This window comes from Peromyscus californicus, unplaced genomic scaffold (assembly GCF_007827085.1).
Source record: "Peromyscus californicus insignis strain IS unplaced genomic scaffold, ASM782708v3 Scaffold_16__1_contigs__length_79575227, whole genome shotgun sequence".
In the NCBI taxonomy this organism is placed as follows: domain Eukaryota; kingdom Metazoa; phylum Chordata; class Mammalia; order Rodentia; family Cricetidae; genus Peromyscus; species Peromyscus californicus.
Genome location: NW_026294458.1, coordinates 22022526 through 22046190, shown reverse-complemented (window position 1 = coordinate 22046190; position 23665 = coordinate 22022526). Strand labels below are relative to the sequence as shown.

General features: G+C 42.8%; 1 protein-coding gene across 1 annotated transcript; it reads right to left on the bottom strand.

Moving 5' to 3' along the window:
- Nucleotides 1-680: 680 nt before the first annotated feature.
- Nucleotides 681-23492, bottom strand: Lrrc58 (leucine rich repeat containing 58). Its single transcript, XM_052740667.1, has 4 exons — nt 22915-23492; nt 10134-10262; nt 8872-9149; nt 681-6465 (listed from the first exon to the last, which is right to left on the bottom strand). The coding sequence occupies exons 1-4, from the start codon at nt 23397-23399 to the stop codon at nt 6257-6259; spliced, it is 1101 nt and encodes a 366-aa protein (XP_052596627.1). The 5' UTR covers nt 23400-23492; the 3' UTR covers nt 681-6256.
- Nucleotides 23493-23665: the final 173 nt, after the last annotated feature.

Below are 23665 nucleotides of genomic sequence, written 5' to 3'. Positions count from 1 at the left end.
CCTCCTACCACTAGCTCTGAGGAGTGGAAGTTTTATCCAGGAAAGGTAAGAGACCAGAATGACAAGTTTTTTCTTTCTTTCCATTCCTAGGCCTGTTTTTGTAAGGAGGTTTTTCTAGATAGTAACCAGAGATGCACAGTTTCTCCAGTTCAACAGATGTGAAGCACTGGCTGGTTTGCAAACGTTGTTCTTCCCAGCCACTGTTTACCCAGCTCACAGCCAACCAAAACACTCTTCCACATTCTGGAATTTAGAAACACCAGGTCCTCTTAAGAACAACATTATGAAAGCTGGGCAGCAGTGTTGCACGCCTTTAATCCCAGCACTCAGGAGGCAGAGCCAGGTGGACCTCTGTGAGTTCAAGGCCAGTCTGGTCTACAGAGCGAGATCCAGGACAGGCACCAAAACAACACAGAGAAATCCTGTCCCCCAAAACCAAAAAAACCCCCAAACAAACAAACAAACAAACAAAAAAAGGACATTATGAAATGTGGGACCCTAAAGTTCAGACTGTATCAGTGTTGGATTCTGGAATAAACAAATGGAGACTGACCTTGGTGGCAAGATGGTTAGAGACTGTACCCACAGGCTGGGATGGGAAGAAGCAACTCTCATAGAGGAACAGGCTCTAACTCTATTTTCTCTTGTATCCAGCACACACAATAAATGCTAATACACACTTAATTTTTGGAGTTGTGTATTCAATAAATTCAATGAACAAATAAGCAGTGATACACCAAATACAGGCATTATAACGTTTTCTTTAAAATAAATGTTTGTTTAGAATAAAATGCTGTCACAAAAACCAGAATTGGAGTCTAATAACACAATTTAATAAAATGAGGCACAATGTTTAAGGCAAAATTCATGAAGAAGGTATATAAAGTTAATCTAAGATATTTTTTCATGTCCTTTGGAGGAGGAGGCACAAGAATTTAAATAGTTTAAACATTCTTTTTAGAATATTAGCCATTATAAGGTAACATAAATTTGATACAACAGGACTATCTTTTCCAGAAAACAAACTCCATTATTAATTCATATTTCTGAGTTACATTTTAATTATGTATATACTTATACATGTATTTCTAATACACGAGACTTTAGGTACTGAAAATTAAAGAAGTCAGAATATACATAATAATTTGACCAAAGTAACATCTTTTCAGCATCTTTTGTTGGTATTTGAAGCCCCCAACTTTATGAAAAGCTAAGGATGGTTATGCAGAAAGTCTTTCCCATTATGTTCTGTTTCTAACAAACACCAAGTGGGCTCAAAATGCAACAAACCTCAACATTAAGTCTGCTATGACTGTGAGAAAGTGACTACTGGGTCAACACTGTTTCTCAGGAACACCAGTGCTGAGCACGTGAACTGTGAGAACAGGGCCTCAACCATCCCTGTACACAAAAACTAGTTATGGTTCCAATAACAGCAATGCCAACCTCCTCCTAGTTTCTTTCCCCAGCTTAAGTTTTGAATAATACAACTTTATTCAATGTATTCATGGTCAAAAGAATAAAGTATGTTCTAGTGAATGCAGACAGTTCTCTGCATGTTAATAACCTTCACTAAGCTACTAGATTTTATACATACATGATACACATGAGACTGAATAGTATACCAATGACTGAGGCTGACTGATGCTAAATAAAAGCCTAGCAGCACCCATCAAAACCACCTTCTACGTGTTCAACTTTGAGTTAGTGGAATGCTTCTGAATCCAATCCTTAGTAAATATCGATCAAGAAAAATGTAGTAAGAATGGTGGCACTTTGACATATTAAACTATCCCCACTTCAGCCTATATGAAAACTGGTGATAAAACATGCTAAACCTCAGTGACATTATTTTCCTAAGATGATATAAATATGACAGCAGTGGAACTTCTGCTGTCCTTTGTGGGAGCATATACATTTAAATAAAATACTATATAAAAGGTACACCTTTCTACTGGGGGCAGGGTGGTGGTGGTGGTGCTTGATCCTTGGTTCCAGAGGGCTCTGATCTCCTGGCACAGTATGATTAAGATTTCCTCCCCAGACGCCCTACACACACAGTGGGCCCTATTGTGGGCAAAGGAATCCCTCAGGATCAGTTTTTCTCTTCAAGTCAATGCAGAAGATCACACAGCCATCACCGACAATTTACCATATAATATACGTTCTTTCCCATGGTTTGGGTTAAATGGAAGACTTAAGGCACTTACTTTCAGACCACAAAGGATATTGCTACCCACTATACTACCAAAAAGATCACACTATGATGAAAATATCAAACTGCATGCTACTGAACTAATGTTATATAACATTAAGTGCTTAATATACAGACAGTGAAGGCTAACCAAACACTTTTCTAAGCAACAGAACAGAACTATGTGCTACATGTCACACTGCCTAAAGCCTACACAGTACCCTTCACTGGGGTTACATGCCTAGTCTCACTCAAAAACTCAGTATTTTGGACTAAATGGAGAGCAATAGTTATAATAAAATCTCTACTTTTAGATGAAAGGCAAGTCATTTAGGTAAAAATTAGGCACTTCAAAACTAAATGCAGCTAAATAATTTTACATTTATACTTTTACTAGTAAAGTTGTATCTACAAGCACTTACATGGAAACTCACATGGTTTTTATGTAAATAGCCACTACTAAGTACTTGATTTGCACTAAAAAAAACAAAAAACAACCCCCCCAACACACCCCAAAAAGGTAAACATTCACCAAGGCTACCTGCTGTATTATAAACCAGACCAATGAAGAAATACTTTCCAACTCTGGGAAAAGCAAGGCTGAAAACAAGCCTACAGCTTGCTGGCTCTGCTTTACTGGGAGCAAATGGAACAGCCTCCAGCAGCAGGGACTGATAGAATAATAACAATAACAGTAATAAACTTGGTGATAAGGTTTTTCGATGGCAGCAGAAGGCCACTTTGCAAGTCAATTTTAAAACAATTCCTTATTACTCTAGAGGGCTTTACTGGCTCAGGGATTTCCCTGGTACCTATGACTTCTCTTTCCTATCCTTTGCTGCTTTTCAAGATTTTACATTCTAGCAAAGAGCCTCTTCTTGAGTATTCATCTAAACCCAGTATTTCCAGTGTCTGTTAGAACTGCAGTGGCTGCAGTACCGTGTTGCACTATTGAGGTTGCCTTTTATTTTTATTTGTATCACCCCCAAATATCTCGTATTTGAAGTCAACTTACAATGTATGTTTATTTTTAATATTGGCAACAAAATTTTAACATGGAGATTTTTAGGCCAAGAGGCACCTTTGGCACATTTCCATGTAAAATACTGAGCTGGGATCATGGTTTACACTTGTGATCCCAGCAGCTGGGAAGCTGAGGCAAGAGCATTACAAGCAGGCCAGACTGGGCTACATAGTGAGTTCAAGGCTAGCCTAGGCTACACAGCCAGGCCCTGTCTTAGAAAACAAAACAGCTGTATTATGAAAATTAGTTCTTGCTGATTCTGAAACTCTAAGAGTTCATTAGCTGGATATACACGGAGCTTATAACTAGCGAGACAGACTACCGCTTAAAATACAATCTGCTGACTTCAGAAGATGATCATATTTCTAGATGGCCAATTCCTATCTCACCAAGTGAATGTCTATAATTGGTTTTTTAAAAAAGGAAAAGTATGAAAAAGAAAGAAGAAAAATTTTTAGCAATCACTGGCAGTAAAGGATAAGGCCAAAGATGAGTAAAAAGGGAAAAACAAAAAGGGTCAAACAGCTACAAAAGATTTCATTAAAAGCTATACATGCTATGCTTGGACTGCAGCTTGCTCAGGATGCACAAGGCCCTGGGGGCTATCCCTATAATCCCTACCCCTGCCAAAAAGACACCTGCACACTGATCTGGTATACTGTTCACAGAGTTTAACTATACACATAAAAAACCCACAATAAACACTTTGTTGAAAGAACACCATAGGATACATCTATATGCCACAGGCTGGAATATTTACATTTATGAAAGACGAAACAGTATACCTTCTTTCTAGAAGGCTGGAAAGGATATGTATGGTTAGATGCTCTATTTACAAGGCTATTTACAACAAGTAATTCCTAAAGGGCTACTCAAGCTAATACTTAGGTCAAGATGATTATTACAAGTATTTAAACCAGAAGAATGTGGTCCCATCAATTTGAATGTTTTCCATGAAAACATTCTATGTTATTTAACTAAAGTTATCTAATTTACAGTTTACAAAGCATTTACAGTTTGACACTTGGGTACGGCCCAGGCATCTGTGCCTTTCCTAATCTCGCAGTCTACAGCTTACAGTTGCTCACTAGGTAAAATATAAACTTTGTAACTTCTATTATACAATTATGTTAGCAGTAGAAACATCACTTCTAAAAACACAGGACGAAAATTTCTACATCAAAAAAGAAAAAATAATCTTACTACACTATTCCGAGGGAAAGGTAAGGGGACTCCCTATAGCAGCGTTTCACAACTGCAGCCATGAAACTCTCGTGTTCCATGACGTAACACACACACACACAAACCCTGAATTACCCTATAACCTACTAATATAGTTTACTAAAATAATCTACTAAAATAAAAATGATATATACAGGAAACCTAACATGCGAACATTCTCAGCACACAGTTGGCCTCTAACAAAGCACTCTTTAAGAGATCACCAGACACCCAAATGCAATCTGAAACCACCTTTAGCACTTACCAACCAGCCTTCACGCTATTACAGGTTGCTTACTTAATCATCAGTAGTGAGAGTTAAAGATTTTCTAATGTCAATTTAGTTTTAATATTAGCTTTTATTGCATAATCAACTAGTTAGTAAAATTTGTTAATTTCCAATGACAATAATTTGTGTTACTACAATTCTCCTACACCTTAAGGATGCAACCTTTTATTAGTGTTTTCTTTTCTGTTTTCTTAATACTTCTTCCTCCATGTTCAATGGTTATCCCAACTCTGTGAACTAGTCTATTGTGGATGAACATAATGAGCTCTACTTCTGACTCCCTTCAACGGTCATGCTATCTAGTTGTAGTTTGTCTTTCAAATGCGGAGAAAGTTTTGGTTTAGTATACAACAAGCAAAGGCGACACATTTGACAGTTAAAATCCACCCCACCCTAACCCACCCCCACTATGAGACAAGTTTTCATGTATATAGCCCAGGCTGGCCTCAACTTCACTATGGCACCTAGGCTAACTTTGAACTCCTGACCTTCTGCCTCTACCTCCCAAGTGCTGGTGTGGAGGTGTGCACAACCATGTCCAACTTTTCCTCATTTAGTCCATTATTATAAAGCAGCTTTTCTCAGATTACTTGTCGTCTAGATTTTTCTGTCAAGAACGATGATTCTATCTTTTGGCGAATAGATGGATCCTGACTGTAGCCTTACTTACACAAGATCACTACAGTTAACAAAATGAAGTTAAGATAAGCCATGGAAGGAGGTGGTTGCGAATACCTTAATGCCGGCACCAGGAGGTGGAGGCAAGTGGATCTCGAAGTTCCCGGCCAGCCCATTCTACATCCCGAGTCCCAGGCCTGCAGGACTCAGGGACAATCTATAGGGTTTAGTCTGAGAAAGCAAGTTCCAAGTGTTTTGTTTGCATAGTGTCAGGCTGTAGGCTGCTCTGAAGTCATTTCTAGAATAAGCTTCCACATCCTTGCTAGGATTAAGGCACTGTAACACATCCCAGCTAGACTGCATAAGGTTAGTAACAATCACACCAAACAAGAGCTAAAGTTTAGACAGTCCACTGGAAAGTGACAGTCCTTACTGTACCAGTTAGTTGGTCAGAAAGGCTCAAGTCAGGGGTGACACAGGGGAAGGCCCAGTCTACTCATGGCAGAGTGTTCAGCACAAACCAGGACAACTCTGGAAGTACAACTGTCATCAAGTCTTACTTAGTCAACCCAACTGCCCCAAGTGCCACCACTCCAGGCTGATGATGACTGCTCTTCAGGGTGTACCATTCTGCTAGTGTTTCATCAAAGACTTCAGTGAAAATTGTGACCAACCAGCTGAACTCAATTGTGAACTGCCATTCAGAATAAATTACACTCAAAGAATCTAAACGTGGAACTGGACTCAATCTTGTTGAACAGATAGATGGAATGCAAAACCTTTTACATCACTGCAACTCCTACACGGACATTCAAGATGAAAACATTAAGGTTTCCAATCAACTTCAAGCTCCATTTTCTTTTTAAGTATCTTTGCGTAGTGTTTAGTATCTCTCCAGACCCACTGCCGCTCAGCCCAGAAGAACTTTCTGCATCCTGTGTGCAGCAACACTGGCTTCATCTTCTGAGTCGGACTCACTCTGGGATGTGGAGCTGTGTGACGCAGAGCTACAGGGGGAAGAGCATTCTGGAGAACACAAGTAGTGCATCAGCGGGAGGCGGTACTTCCCACAGAAGTCCACAAACTTAATCTGTCTGACGCAGCAGTCAAAGTAGACACCTAGAAAGAAGAAGAAGATAAGGAGTCAGCAGAAGCAAAGCGCCACAGTTTTTCCTAACTAGAAACAAACCAGAAGAGAACAGACCAGCCCTTCCTAGCCTTCTGGAGAAGCTTGACCTCCCACTCCTTCTGCCTCCACGTCTCCCAAGCGTTTAGGATTAACACATGTGCATGCACCACTGGGAGAGCAAAACTGACGGAGACAAAATGTCATCTTACATTTATGCAGGCTCTAAATCTGGGATTAAGCTGATGATCTCAGTCAGCGCATACAAAATCAAATACACTTTGGTAGACTCACACTGGTAATTCCCTTCCTTGGTTCTTAATTCAGTGCTCCTGAACTATGCTCCTTCAGTGAAGCAGGGCTACAGCCAGAGCTGAGAGGAAAGCAAAGGTTACCGTCTCCAGACTCTAGCTGGTCCTTTAGCGATACCTTACACACCCCAGTCCATCCCTATGGCTGCCGTATAACCAACTATGAAGATCTGTGCCCACTGTCTCTATAAAGAGAAATCTCAAACTTCAGACCTAAGTTTCCCAATTACTCTCTATCACACAATGGACCAAAACAAAGTGATGTGGTCTAATGAAAGGAAAACTCCCCAGCGATAAGATCCCCTCGATAACCTTTTTACTTATCTATTGACTATTTAAAGGCAGGATCTTACTGTGTAGCCTTGGCTGGCCTGGAACTCTCTGTGTAGACCAGGATGGTCTCCAGCTCACAGAGCTCCACTTGCCTGTGCCTTCTGAGTACCGGATAAAGACATGTGCCACCAAGCCTGGATTTCCCCTAACCCTTTATGGTTTACTACTCTGAACAACTTAGAAAGTAGATGCATTCAATAGGCTTATAATAAATCCTCATAACTACGTTAACTTCCTGTAATACTAGTCATCTCTAAGCTCTCAAACTATACAAAGAGAAAATGTCTCATAAATGAGATGGTTTTTAACTTACATTTCAATAAGGAACCTGGGGTGGTGGTGGTAGGAAAGCATGTAAAATGATTGATTTTTATTTTATTGATTTATCCATGTTATCTGAAAATTTAAACTTGTAATTTTTAAGGCATTCCTAAGATAAACAGCTCTTTAGAATACTAAAGAAGTCCATACAAACCCAGTGAAGAGAAGAGAGTACTTTAGCGGCCCATTTCTAGAAGGACGGATTCTGGGCACACTGGATTTCACAGGAAGCAATGATATGACTGCTGCCTCTTACAAGTCTTCATACCCCAGTTTCAAGAGTCCCCTGCCACTGCCAAAGCCACTTCACGACAGAGGCCCACCAAGACAGCAACCCTTGCTTCTGAGCAGAGGTGGCCAAACCAGCTCAGAGAATGTTTTTCTTATTCTTTCATTTATTTATTTATTTTTATTTTTATTTGTTTTTCGAGACAAGGTTTCTCTGTGTAGTTTTGGAGCCTTTCCTGGAACTCACTCTGTAGACCAGGCTGGCCTCGAACTCACAGAGAACTGCCTGCCTCTGCCTCCTGAGTACCGGGATTAAAGGCGTGCACCACTACCGCCCGGCTGCTTTTCTTTTTAAATCCAGTCTTTTTCAATCTTGCAACAATCTTTGAGAAATGTAACTTTTGTTTTCCTCTTTTACCTATAAAATAATCTTAAGATGACACTTTCTGGGAAGTATCTTACCTAGCTTTGATAACATTATGCAACATTCTCTAGGTATTTACACTCATCCTCACACTAGTTCCTTTCTATACTCATTAAAAATGGACTTATTTAAAAGTAGTATTTGTCTCCAAATGTCCTAAATGCAAATCTTGAACCATGGATTTAAAGAATATCAAGTTCTTTTTTTTTTGGTTTTTCGAGACAGGGTTTCTCTGTGTAGTTTTGTGCCTTTCCTGGAACTCACTTTGTAGCCCAGGCTGGCCTCGAACTCACAGAGATCCTCCTGCCTCCACCTCCTGAGTGCTGAGATTAAAGGCGTGCGCCACCACCGCCCAGCAAACTCTTTTGTAAATCCAGAAACGGGCACACACTCAGTCTGCTCACACACATCTTTAAGCATACCCTAACTATATCTCATACAATGAATAGTGAACCTTCAAATAAACATGAAAGACGGCCAAACATTTCAAAACTCTTTGAAGAAATTAGAACCATTTATGCTCTTTATGTTTCCTTTTATTTTGCCATCTTGCTTCCAACAGAATGTTCTAAGACAGGATGAGATTTTCTGGGTATTTTCCTTGTATTTGAAGCCAACTTTAGTATGAAAATAATTTTTAAGGAAGGAGGCTCAGGGGTTAAAATGTCTTATTTCCAAGTAACTGCTTTTGTGTGAAAGAAGCTTTAGCTAATTTAAACAACCCAACATCAAAGTTTAAAAACAGCTAAATGAGGGAAGAGACCAACACGAGATTCACTTACCACCACACTTTGGGTTTGGGCAATTGCTGGCTGAACCCAAGTATCTAAGAAGATTCCCAGGAAGATCGTAGGGAGTGTAAGAAATACTTCGGATCTTAATGGTCCTTGCAGCTAATTCCAGAAGAGTTGGAGGGTCATATGTTAAATCTCTAACAAAGCGAACAACCAATGGATTTCCTCGCAAACTCAATTCTTCCAGATGAATGAGGTTGAGGATCTCTCGAGGCAGATATGTCAGCAAGTTATTGTGGAGGCTGAGGGAACGAAGTGAATGCAACCTGGATCCAACACAACACAGAAGCCGAAGGCAACCAGTAAGTAAAGCCGCTTAAGAAGTTATGTTCGGGCTGGAGAGATGGCTCAGCCGTTAAAGGCTAGGCTCACAACCAAAAATATAAGAAGTTATGTTCATATACACTTGTGTATGGAAACAAACGCAGCTATGTGTGCATACACAGGGTCTGAGCTTCCATATGAAGGAACAATTAGGACTGAGGTTAATGAAGGCAAAACTATCTAAACCAGCTCAGAATACAGTTTTGTAAATGCTATCACAGACTTTCCCTCTCTGGGATCTTAAGAGTACTTAAAACATTTACAAAGTATTCTGATGTCCTAGCTGAGATAAATGATCGATTTAAAGACACTTGAGGGCATATTTTATCACTTACAAACCTAAAAAAGATTTTACAGGTAAAAGAGGAAAACAAAAGACTATGCTTAACATCAAATACACATTGCCAAATTCCATTGCTTTTCCAAGGAAAAGCTATGCCAAATTACTACTCTCTTTTTAAAAAAAAAAACAAGAAAGCTGAGGGGCTGGGTCAGTCAGTAAAGCCTCTGCCTTGAGTAAGGACCTGAGTTCAATGCCCAGCATCAATGTGAAAACACCAGCAAAAACTGTCAGGTGTGGTGCATACTTGTATCCCAGAGGTAGGTTCCTGGGGGCCTTCTGGCCAACAAGTCTCGCCTAACTGGTGAACTCCAGGCCACTAACAGACCCCCACCTCGAAGGAAACGAATGGCATCCAGGTCATTCTCTGGTCTCTACACAAGTATGCATACCTGTACCTACACACACACACACACACACACACACACACACACACACACACACACACACACACACACCAAGCTGAGCAAATACACTTAAAATAAACCAGAACACTTAAAAGTAAAATTAAAAATTACTCAGCTCCACAGTCTTGATCATGACTGCTAACCACAGAAGCCTGCGTCTATAAGCCGAGACTACTTACTGTGAAAGCTGAGGAGGCACACTTTGGATTTTGTTGTCACATAACACCAAGTAATTCAGAGAAGGTAGATTTGCTAATTCTGGTGGGATTTCTTTAATGAAGTTTCCTCCAAGGTATAAACATTCTAAACTGCAAAAGCAAATTTTTAAAAAGTAAATAAATACAAGTTGGTCAAGATACTTCACTGTCTCTACTAAAATGGACACATTTCATCTACTCATTCACCAAATGTCTTACTCAGGATTGCTATAAGCTAGCCAGTGGTTCTCAACCTTCCTAATGCTGCGGCCCCTTAAGACAGTACCTTATGTTTTGGTGACCCCCAACCATAAATTATTTTCATTGATAAGTCATTATTGTAATTTTGCTATTATCAATCGTAATGTAAATATCTGATATGCAATTGGTCTTACACTACCTCTGTGAAAGGGTCATTTGATTAAAGGGGTAGCAACCCACAGGTTGAGAAATACTATGCTAGGCAGTCTCCAGAAAGAGACTGCAATCCCCAGGGAGCTTATACCTAATCTTGCCAGACAAGACACTGTATGATTAAACTAGCAAAGCAAGAGGCACTGACTGACAAAGACTAGGAAGGGTCGCAGCAGTTCTCGTTGGAAAAGCTTCCCCAGAGTATTGCGAATCCAGCAGAGCTATGAACTTAGCCCTTAGACAGAGAAAAAAAGAGAACATTTCCAGGTAGAGGAGGGGCTTTAAAGACTCAACAGGTACACCTGTTAATAAAAGAGACTTTTTCCTGACGAACCCAGACAAGGCTGGAGACGCCAGATTCAGGCAGCCTGAGATTCCGTGCTGACATGTTTGTGTTTCATGTAAGCACTAATAGGCAACGGGAAAACCAATCGTCCTGCCCACCCCCCAAAAAGGGCAGAAAACCATATACGAACTTTCTATGTTTTTTTCTTTGCTCTTAATAAAACAAGTACATTCTTCAGAGGCAATCCGAGAAAATTATGTAAAACCAACCATTAGCATGAAGTTAAACGTTCTAGGTGACCCTGTTTACTTAAAAAAATAGCCTCTTAGATGTAATACCATTCTCTGGTGACTACAGAAAGGCTCCAATGGGTTTTTGCAGGGAGGAGGTAGTCAGCGCTTACAATAGTCATAAAAATAAACAGAATGCACACACACAATGTATCTGGAACTTTCCCACTACTACTATTGGTTTTGCTATTCTGCTCAGAACTATCATTCTTTCAAAGACTTTCAAATAAAACAAGTAAATAACAAAACAACAGCTCTAAAGCGGCTACCACACTGTTATCCAAACTAGGAATTATCTGGAGGGCATTTCATTTTTTGCATGTATGTGTGTGCAAATATGCATGTGTGTGGAGAAGCCAGAGTGGACTGAGTCTTCCTCCACTGAGCCCAGAGCACGCAGATCCGCCTGCTCATCAGTCGTCTTTGGCGATCCCATCTCCACCTCAAACCAGACCCCCTTGCCACACTTTGATTTTCTGAAAATGATTTGATGGTGTGAAAAAGGTACTATTCTGCACTTTCTACCCACAGAGCTGCAGTTTTATAATTAGTGAAGTTTAGTATGTCTTTCTGCGTTTCTGGTCATTCACATATCCTCAGAGCAGCTCCTGTTTGTACCATTTGCCCATTTTCTGACGGGTTAGACAATTTCCACAACTTTGTGGTCTTAACAGCTTGGCTGTTAAGTATGTGTTCTGCATAGCTTTGCTCCTCTGTGACCTCCTTTTGCTTGTTTTACATGTATTACAAGAATTCACGCTGACTTTGTAGAGGAGCAATTCACAGCGTAAGTTCTGTCCTCTGCCTTCTTACTGGATGCTAGTCTCCCACAGAACCATGGCCATGTTCCCTTCAGGTCTGTCACTTCTGCTCCCAATACACAAAAGCTACCCGGCACAAACACCCAGGATTCTGACTCCTCAAACCTCCTGTTAAAGTGTTACTTAATTCATACGAAGCATTTCTCTGTTCCTTTAAATCCATCTTGCTTTGAAATCCACTCCCCGATTATCAATACTGCTTCCAGCTTTTGTTGTAGCTGTTAGCGTTTATTTCATTCAATTCTACCACTTCTTGGCATAAAAATCAGGGCCAGTTACTGGATGCTTATTAAAGATGGCATAGAATTATAGAGCACATAAAATACCCAGTCAACAAATATGAACACCTACCACGTGCCAGGCACTATTTCAGGGACTACACTGTCAATCGGTTGAGTTTTGGATGAGGCAAGTCTCTTAGGGCAGATAATACTCCAAGGAAAAATGGAGTCAATCAGGTCATAATGGGAGACGACTATATGGGTGGCCAGGAAAGCTTTCCCTTAAGAGATTCTGAAGTGTGAGCAGACGTGAGTGAGCTGCTATGAGCCCCGGATGGAAGGTGGTCAATGCAAGGCGAAGCTGTGGCACAGCTGGTGTGGGCAGACCAGACTGAGGTGGAAATGAGGTGCTCAGAGCTTGGTAGTCAACAGGTAATCTGGGAAGGTCGGATCACAAAGCCTCACAAGGACTCTGGATTTTATCCTAGGTATGGTGGGTGGGTTTTAATATTTATGTGTTTATTTATGTAATTCTCAGAGAAGTCAGAAGTCACTGGATCCCCTGGAGCTGGAGTTACAGGCAGTTCTGAGCCACATGACCTGGGTGATGAGAATCTAACTCCAACCTTTCCAAGACACTCTAAATGGAGCCATCTCTCCAGTCTGGTGGATGGGTTTTACATGAAAGCTAGTTGTATCATCTCACTTAATTTAGAAGAATCACAATTAGCTGGATGAGTGTGTATGACTGGAACCCAGTGTAATTCAGTTGAGAAATAATACTACCACCGGAATATCTTTTCACTTTTAACTTACTAGTGTTTTTAAGTCCTCTCATGTACAAACAGGGAACAACTTGATTGCTGCTATGTTAGGGTGTAGGTTCTACAATGGTCTATCTCAGGATACTGTCTCCCTTCTTCAGTCCTGCCTTTTCTCACTGGCAGTTTTTCTTTCTTTCATTCATTTCCCCTACTGTTCTGAGCATATATGCTACTTCTATTTGCTGGCAGACATCCTCCAATCTCCTTCCACATCTGGCCTCAGTACCTCTCAGTCACTATGACTGCTGTTCCTTGGTGGCTGACCTGTTTCCTTCTCTCTAGCAGTCCTATGGTCATCTGTAGTGGCTCCTACTACGTGTTCACACTGTGAATGCTTGGTTCCCAGCTGGTGCTGCAATTCTAGCGGTTCTGGAAACTTTGGGAGCCAGGTAGGGCCTAGCTGATGGAAGTGGGTCACTAGTGGCAGACCTCCGAAGGCTAGACTCCTCCCCTGGTTCTTGCCATTTACCATGTAATAGCCAACCTCTGCCACACATTCCACTGTGAACTGAGCTGACACTATCTGCAACTGTGAGTCAGTTCTTTATCAAGCTGCTTGTGTCAGGAATTTTGTTCCAGTGAAGCAAAAACCATCATCAAGGCAGCTACTAAGTAATTACCAGGCAGGAAGGCATACAGAGTGGGTAAGGTAGATAAGGTGGACCAGGCTGCAGAGAGCAAGGCGGGAATCAGGGACTGGGTATTACCTTCAAAGGCCCATTCAGGTTTTGGATGGGGCAATTTGAGATTTCATCATGATACTCAGAATGAGCTGCAACTTAAAAATTATGAAATGTTTATTTCTAGAATTCTGCATGTAATATTTCTGGGCCACAGTTGATTGTAACTGGAAGCCAGTAAAGAAAATCATGAATAGATTTGGGAGGCTACTGTATACTATTCCCAAGAATTTTAATTGTGTTTTTCATAAATGTCCATTTCAAAACTCCCCTTAACGGTTCCACTGAAAAGTTTCTTCCATTCCTTCTCTGAGTTAGGAAACACTTCAAGTCCTTTACTGGTAGCCATCCATCAGATATTTTCTGAGGTATAATCGCTCCCATCTATTAAATTCCATCTGCTTTTTATAGCTCGCCTTCATTTGCTATGTGATGATTCTAACAGTTAACCTGAATCCAAAGTTGTCTTTTAACTGTATCAATGGTATACTCTTCCCTATTCTGATTATTTAAAGCTTTTCAAGCTTGCATTTCTCTCTAGACATATTGTAATGCTTGGAAAAGTCAAGCAGATAGGTATTCTGTAGTGTTTACAGTTTTCCTTCCTAAGATTGCTCTGTAGAGAAAATTCTACAACAACCCAACCACCTAAACAAAGAACCACTTTGGTGCGAAGGCTCAACTTTTCTAGCAGTAAATGTCTAAGTATTGATGAAGGACAAAGTCCTAGGCAGGGGCTTTGAGTCTACCAAGTATGGCTTAAGTGAATGCTCCGATTCTCAGAAAACCCGACTTTTCAATGGCAGAGCTACTGGAAAAGAACAGAGTACTGAGCAGAGCACAGAGGCGCACGCCTTTAATCCAGCATACCGGGGCAGCAGCAGGCAGACCTCTGTGAGTCCCAGGTAGCCAGGGCTACATAGTGAGACTATGTCTCAAAACAAAACACAACAACAAAACAGTGTTCGGAGTTCAGACAACAAAACTATCCTAGAAGAGTAATTATTTTAACAAGAACACTTGGGGAGAAAAGTTTACCAAACTTGCAAGTTTTTAATACAGGATTCAACAGTGAAATGGCAACATGCTCCAGGGCAAGGGTAAATATGTCCTATTTATTTAGGGCAGTGTTAGGAACTGAATGTTGTCTTCTCAGGTTTGAAACCCTAATCCTTAAGTGGTGTCATTAGGAGGTGGCTGTCTCTGGCGATTACATGTAGGCTGGGGACTGATGCACACAGAATAGATGCCATCCACCAGCGGCTACTATGACTTTGCCAGAGAAGGATCTGAAATTCATAACCAGGCCCATGATTCTGAAATGATGTACTCATCAATTCTCTTTTGCAACTCAGATATCACTAATCAGGTCACGATCAGAATACAAAACTTACACTGTCAGAATTATTTCTCACTTTCAAACTCATATAATCTCCAAAGTTTCAATCTTTCAATGGTTTATGAGAATTAAGCTTCTAAGGAAACAACTGTTCCAAACATGCTTTTCTGTAGTTAGAAAGGCAACTGCTGAATTTAAAGCCAATTGTAGTGTTTAAAAGTTCTTGGGGGCTGAAGAGACGGCTCAGCAGTTAAGAGCACTGGCTGCTCTTCTAGAGGACCTGGGTTCAATTGACAACACCCACAGAACAGCTCACGACTGTCTATAACTCTAGTTCCGGGGACCCGACACCTTCACAAAGACATACATGTAGGCAAAACACCAATGCACATAAAAGTAAATAAATTATATATATAATATATATAAAAGCTTTTACATCTGTCAGCCTTGACCTCTTCCATTAGAACAACTTCCCATGTTGACATACACAGAAAACAGGAAAACAATGCAACAAACTTATGGAATGAATTTTTCTTTCTTTCTTCCTTCTTTCTCTCTCTCTCCCTTCCTTCCTTCCTTCCTTCCTTCCTTCCTTCCTTCCTTCCTTCCTTCCTTTTCTTTTGAATACTAATATACCAATCCTGAGTTTGTCCCTGAATGGTTTATCATCTTTTCAATTATTAGGGATAGTGAAATGGGTATCTTTTCTCTGTTCAGGGTGAATGACTCACTGGAAAAACACACTGGGCACCCCAGTGCCTACTGTCCCTTTAGCCAGTTATATATAGGAAATGCTTTTCACTTCTTCAGTAAAATAAAGATATACTAAATATAATTAGAGATATATATTAGCTCCATATTGTATGGCTGGTTAAAGAAAAACTGAATTGAAGTGAAAAAGAAATGTACAGAGTTAGAAAACAAAGAGAAACACACACAACGAGATTCATACATTAAAAGCAAAACAAAAAAACAAAACAAAACAAAACAAAAAACAGCCCGGCTTCTTGAAGTCACATCCCTGTGTTGTCATAGATCTTCAAATGCTATCACCTTCAACAAGTAGATACAAAAGTAGCCACAGAAAGGGAGGGGGACCATCACACAGTGACACCGTAGGAAGATGATCTCTTCCTAGTCACTCATTTCACACTCCAGCTGACCAGCACTGAGTGTCCCAACACAGCAAACGCTTCACTTTAGTGGCCTTCAACTCAAAACATCCAACAGCCCTGACGCAGTTTTTAAGGGACTCTCCAACTTCCCTCTTCCCAAGCCAGGCCTCTATTGTCTGCACTGCTCTCAGGTTTACCTTCTTAGTTCCTACAACAGCTCACTAAGCCCTGAATATTCAACGGGTTTTCTAGTTCAAAGTCCCAAAGTCCTTCCACAATTCTCCAAAAACCAAAGTCAGGTCTGTCACAGCAATACCCATGAGCCTGGCACCAATTTCCATCTTAAGTAGGGTGTCTATGGCTGTAATAAACATAATCAAAAGTAACTTAGAGAAGTAACAGTCCATCACTGAGCAAGTCAGGGCAAGAACTTGGAGACAAGAACTGAAGCAGAGCCATGGAGGGATGCTGCTCACTGGCGTGCTCTTCATGGCTGGCTCCACCTGCTTTCTCTTTTCTTTTCTTTTTCTTCCTTTCCTTCTTTTCTTTAGGCTTTTTAAGACAGGGTTTTTCTGTGTAGCCCTGGCTGTCTTAGAAATCATCTGTAGACCAAGCTGGCCTTGAACTCAGAGATCTACCTGCCTCTGCCTTCTGAGTGCTGGGATTAAAGGCATGCACCACCACCTGGTCTCTTTCTTTTCAGTAGGCTGGTATTCAAACATTTATTAAAATAATGCTATGGAATAGTAGAAACAGCAAAGAACCCAATTTAGTCTGCTTTCTTGTAGCACCCAGGACTACTATCCCAGGAGTAGCATTACTCAGGGAGCTGGGCCTTCCTACATCAATCATCAATTAAGAAAATGCAATCTTGTGGGGGTATTCTCTCAATTGAGATTCACTCTTCCCAAATGATTCTAGCTTGTATCAAGTTGACATAAAACTAGCTAGCAGAATACCCCAACTAGAACATACTGTGAAATAGGTGCTCATGAATGGTTTTCTTCTTTTTGAGTTGTGGTCAATGGCGTCTTAGAGACCCCTAAATATTACAGGCTATTGTCATTGCTTTTGACTGTCCTCCAGATCTTGACGGTAAGACCATATTGCTGAGGACAGTACATATCTGAACCATAAAACATGCAGAAATCAAATGGGTACTGACCTCAGAGCTTCATCTCTACTGGCTGGCTGGAAGGTGTTATGTTCGATACCAGAGGAGAAAAGTAATCATCAACCTCACCCAGCTGTGACCCCTGCAAGCTACAGTAACTGGCCTGGGGAGACGTGCCCACTGGTGCAGTAGTGGCATGAACGTTACAGGAGCAGCCAACCATTTTCTGACTGGCTGGAAGGCCTTTACTATAAAATGGAACCCATATCTGGTTGTTAATGGGGCAAAAAAACCCGTGGTTAGGTATGTCATAGGCCCTAGGGCAGAACCAACTATTATTACTCTATTAAATGGACAGAGCAATTATAACGACTCTTTATGACTTACTGCTATACACAGAAAAGTGCATCTCTCAATCATCATCAGAGACGCTTCTTCTTGAAGTAGACGGCAACTAATAATAAGAGACCCACAACTGGTCAACATGCAGAGAATCAGAGACTGAGGAGTGCTCAGCCCTAAATGGGACATCCATTTCACATCCACAGCCCCAAGGCTCAGGGATCTTTAAGGGGGGTGGAAAGGCTCTAAGTGCCGGAAGTGGTGGATAACTTCAAGGAAGCAGTATTTTCTAGACACAAGAGGACTGTTGCAAATACTAACTCACAGCAATTGTGGCAGCATGCAAATCCCAGCATGGAGTGGAGGATGCGGATACAAAGTCCCACCTGTAGCTGGAGTTTTCCGGCCTGCCAGCAATAGGGGCAAATCTCTCCTACTCACATCCCCCAAATAAACACACAGAGGCTTATATTAATTATAACTGCATGGCCATGGCTCAAGCCTTTTGCTAGCTAGCTCTTATATCTTAAATTAGCCCATAACTATTCATCTATGTATCACCACATGTTCCGTGGCTTTACCTGTGTCCCATTACATGTTGCTCCTTGGGCGGCTCGCTGGCGTCTCTTCCAGCCTTCCTCCTGTCTCTCCTTTTGAATTTCCCATCTGCCTCTAAGCTGCCTTGCCATAGGCCAAACGGCTTTATTTATCAACCAATCAAAGCAACACATAATCACAGCGTACAGAAAGACATTCCCCTATCACTTCCCCTTTTCTGTCTAAACAACAGGAAGGTTTTAACTTTAACCTATTAAAATTACATATAACAAAAAAGTTATCCAGCAAGAATTACAGTTATAATATCTAGTCTATTTGTATTTTGTAAAATTAAAGAAAATATTTTATCTATCCTATATTTGTGAGTCTAACGTTTCATATCTAATTTATCTTTTATTATAACCAAGGAAAATTGTAACTCTCTAGTCTTCAACTACATCAAAGACCTCAGAAAGATACAATATTACCTAAGTAAACAGGAAGAGCATTGTAAGCAACTTCCAAAAATGACAGAGACAGCTGCCTGCCATGTGATCGGATTAAGGGCGTGTGCTACCACTGCCTGACTTTTGTTTATGGCTGGCTATGTCCTCTGATCTCCAGGCAAACTTTATTTATTAACATACAAATAAAATATCACCACACCCACTGGTAGCTGAGGAATTACTTAAGACATTTGATGGCTGCTGGGAGGGAAAGGGTCAGTTTTCTTTAATGGTGTAACCCCCAGTAGGTCAACCACACTCCAGGACAGGCCCCACAACCAAGAGTAGCAGGGTAACATGAACAGGGAACTTGGTGGGTTTAAAAGAAAAACAAAACCATCAAAAAACAAAACAAAAAGAGAGAGAAACTTGAAATTGGGTGGGTAGGTAGTATTGAACCTAGGGTGTGGGTGTGTGTGTGTGTGTGTGTGTGTGTGTGTGTGTGTGTGTGTGTGTATGTGTGTGTGTGTCTATCATCAAAATACATGGTATGAAATTAAAGGAAATCAGCACAGGGAATCTGACACGCACAAATTCAGTGTAAGGTTTTAACCGGGGCAAGTGTTTTGCTTCAATTTTAGCACATTTCCTACTTGGTGAGTCACCTCATTCCTAGGATAACCACTGTAGACTAGCTTTAACATTCCAGGGGCTATTTTTAGCTTTTCTTCTGTCACAATCCTCATATCTTTATCTTTGAAAACCACATTAAACAGACACCAAGAAAAGGTCACTAAAAAAGAGGATGGGAAAGGGACCCACGCAACTCCCTTGGCTCAGCTTCAGTCTCCAAACAGCACCCAGGATGCCACACAAACCATGTACTGTTTGGTGCTCAAGGAGTAAGAACTCAAGCTCGAGAGGAATGGAACCCAAGTTCACTAGAAGGACCATCGTCGTCGAGTGTGAACCACTCCCACCCTTTCAGCACTGTAAACGACAACAAGCCCGCCTACCCAACGCCAAAACCTTACACTTGTTTTCTGAAGAAGCTATCTTTAACGAACAGAATCTGTATTCATATAATGGCCTGATACATTCCAGGGGAATGAAGTCAGTCATAAAATAAATAAACAAGACTCCCAGCACCCATTTACTTGTTTTTTAAAGTCATCTTACAGAAACTTTTTTTAAGTTTCAAAATTTTGTCACTAAGGGAGGAACCAAGAAGCAGAATGAAGACACATTTAAGACCCAGGAAAACCTGAGAGGCCGATGGCACGTAAGCCAAGATCTTGTTACTCCTTCCTGGAATACTTACTTCCTGTTACTCGCCCTGGAAAGGGCGAGTTTTTGTGGACCATATGCTCTGTGTAATTTTAAATAATTGTTCTTCTTAACTGTTCTTTAAAAGGACAGAATCTTCTTCATGTGCCAAAATATTCGACTTGGCTCAAGAAGCGGCTCTTGCCTAGCATGCGGAGGGTCATGTGGTCTCCCCTCAGCACCAGAAGGGAGGAGAGGAGCAGGGCTGCACACCACAGCACACAGGACACACCAGGTTTACCACGGAGAGAACTGACAGATCTGAGGAACATCAAGAGCTCCCGCAGGTTCAAGGGACTGTAACACCACCGCTCCATTTCGCAGCCTTTCAGAATAATTAGCCGTCCTGAGAACTGAACCACCGAGCTCTCACTGTGGCCAGGATTTTGCTCCAAGCAACTCATTCCCATGAAATCTCAGCTTCCTCATCCGTGAAAAGAAGGAACTGAACTAGGTCATGGTCAAAGCTGCTTCTTTCTTTCTGTGGGAGAACAATTCTGCATGACCCTTTGGCCCACATCCAACTAGAATTCATTCTCTAAACCGCTGCTGATTCCTATCAGTAGAGAAATAGAGCACAAGACTGAACAACAAAAATCCCACAATTTATCAAGTCATAATGACTAACTGACCACCTTGAGTAGCAGCTGGCAGGCCAGAAGATCAGGTCAACCAGGTGTGAGTGACCTGAGCCAGTCCTCTGGATCACATATGCCAACACAACGGAAGCTAGAGACTCAGGGCTGGCTAGCCAGCCACTGTGGGAAACCTATGGATTTGGTATCAGAGACCTCAGGAGTCAAACCCAGTTCCACTACTTCACAGGTTTGTGATCTTGAGACTTCGCCTCTCTGAGCCTTTGTTTCTTCCTCTGAAAACAGAGAACCTCATCTTAGACTCACAGAGAATGTTGGAGCGCCTATGACAGGGCCCACCCACTGCACTGCATAGTCTGAAGTTTTCCATACATGGAATTTTGCCTACTTCTTTTTTCCATGTGGAGATAACACTCTCCCTGGGTTCCTCTTAATAGGCTGGAATTGAAATGAAAAGCCTGAATTACATAATATCACAACTAAAGCCTGTCAAATTAACATAAGTCTCTCCTTAACTGCCCTACACCCTATCTTTCCCTAGGACTCCTGTTGTAGACTACCATCATTTCTGTTCTACCACAATGACCTCCTCAGCAGCCTCAAAATTCCCTCATCTCTTCAGCCTCTCCCCACTCCACAGGGACAAGACATGTGTGCACTCAGAATGCAACTCACACTCAGGGAAGCCTTCAAGCTGTAATGCAGCCCGAGTGGCCCCAGTTTTTATCTGTCCCTTTCGAGTACGATGCTCATCGTTCAGCAGTTGGCAATTGCTCTCCTCCTTGCTTCTGGCTTTCACATGCACATTTACTTGGATTGATCCCGATGGCTCACACTCAGTAATCTTCACTGTTACTTCCTTTCAAAGCCTGACTCAAACAGCACCTACTCCAGGACCAAACTAGGTCAAATCCTGTTATTCTGTCTCAAGGTGCTCTCACATCCCAGGATTTATTTCTATGCACTGTAATTTAATAAGGAAATCTATAAATCTTTAGCATCTTTACCCTTTGCCAATATAATTTGTTAGATCCACGCGGGCTTAGATTCATGCTTACCAAATCTCCCCAGAACCTAAGAAATGGACACATCAAGCACTCTGTAAACATCTATCAAGGAGCAAATTAAGGGACACAGTGGGTGGCCTGCCTAAGGCTGAGATGTTAATTTTTATTCCCAGGTCAATGTTTTCCCTGTTAACTCAAAGGTTCTTTCCTGCTCCACATTCTTTTATCCTGACTTATCCAATAAAGGAGCTGAAAATATTTAACAAATTAACAAATGTAAGATTCTTCGTTGTTGATGTTTTACTTCCAACTCCCCTGAAGGGCACCCTAGGGAACTTTCAATACCTTTTCTGTAGCTTCTCATTACATAATTCTATATTGTTGAATAACCTACTAGGTGAGATAGACAATCCCTGTAAGGAAGAAATTACAGTCAATAAAATAAATACAATGGTGTGAGCGAGACAGAGAGAAAGTCGTTTGGCTGTTAATTGTCCAGGGAACAGTAAAGAAAGGGGTCACAAGCTAAGTGGTGTCGGCGCATGTTTTAATCGCTGGCAGAGGCAGGGAGATCTCTGAGTTCGAGGCCAGCCTGGTCGAGAGTGAGTTCCAGGACAGCCAGGGCTACACAGTGAAACTCTGTCTCGAAAAACCAAGAAAAAAGAGGGGGAGGGGGAAATCACAGACCCGACTCCTAAGATAAGATTTTGAAGTGTGAATAAGTTCCCTGTGAAGAGGCTTTGTGCCCACCCAATCCGATCCATATTTAGCGAGTGACACGCTGCCTTTTCTACACGGTGGGGGAAGTGCAAAAGCTCATTAACTCCACAAATGGTAGTCCGAGTAACGCAGGAGAGAAGAGGGAGCTGGAAATAGAAAAACAAGGGAGTAGGTCAGAGCACCTCCTACGTCACGTTAAAGGGCCCACTTTGATGCAAAGGCAAGGAAAGCCATGGAAGGCTTTCCAGTAAGAAATGGACCACCTCCGCTAATGGGTGTCCACTTCGCTTCTCTAGACTCAAGGAATAAGGCGAAGCCGGATTTCGAGGCGCACACCTTTAATCTCAGAACTTGGGGGGGGGGGGGGGTAGAGGCAGGTAGATCTCTGTGAGTTCGAGGCCAGCCTGATCTACACCATGAATTTCAGAGCTCACTGTGGGGTGTGTGTGGGGGGGGTGGGGGTGGGGGACGACGACACGACGACAAAAAGAATGCAGCGAAACTGCTTCGAAAATCTGCGCAGGCCAAACCCAATGCAAACGCCATGATCCACTCCACCTTAGTTATTACGCTAACCACTGGCGATGGTCGTGCAGTCCTTTGGTGCCACGGAGCTCCGGCCACCGCCCTGCTCTCCACCCCCCCCCCGCCCCACCCCACCCCACCCCGGCCCGCAGCCTCTCACCTCTGCAAGTTCTCGATCTCGGCGGGGATGCTCTGCAGCTGGTTGCCGCCCAGGCTGAGGGTCTGCAGCGCTCGCAGCTCCAGCAGCGAGGGGGGCACCTCCTGGAAGCAGTTGCCGCTGAGGTTGAGCACCTGGAGGCTGCGGCAGAGCGGCGACTGGGCCAGGCCCTTGGGCAGCGAGCCCGGGCCGCCGAGCCGGTTGTTCCTGGCCAGCAGCGTGCGCAGGCCGCTCAGCGTCAGCAGCTCGGGCCCCAGCGCCGTGAGCGCGTTCCCGCTGACGTCCAGGAGCTGGAGGTGCGGGAAGCCGCTGCCCAGCGCCCGCGGCAGCGACGTCAGCCGGTTGTAGGGCAGCAGCAGGCGCAGCAGCGCCTCCCGCGAGCCCCGCCGCTCCTCCGCGCGCGCCTCCAGTTCCGACTCCAGCGCCTCGGCCGACACGCTGAGGCGGGACCAGTTGAGTTCGGCATCTCCGATGGCGGCCTCCTCCATCCCGCCCGAATCCCAGGCCGCCGCCGCCGCCGCCGCCTCCGCCAGCGGACGCCGCGGCGCGCCCCGGAAGCTCCAAGCGAGCGCTGCGTCGGAAGTGGCGCGCGGCCCGGGGGCGGCCAGCCGCTCACCCCGCGCGCCGGCCCCGAGTCACGCGATGCCCAGCGCCGGGTGCGCGCGCCGCTCGGGGCGGGCTCCGGCTCACGTGGCGTGCGGCGCGGCGTCCGCTGGGAGCGAGCCGAGGTCTTCCGAGCCTTCCCGGCTCCCGT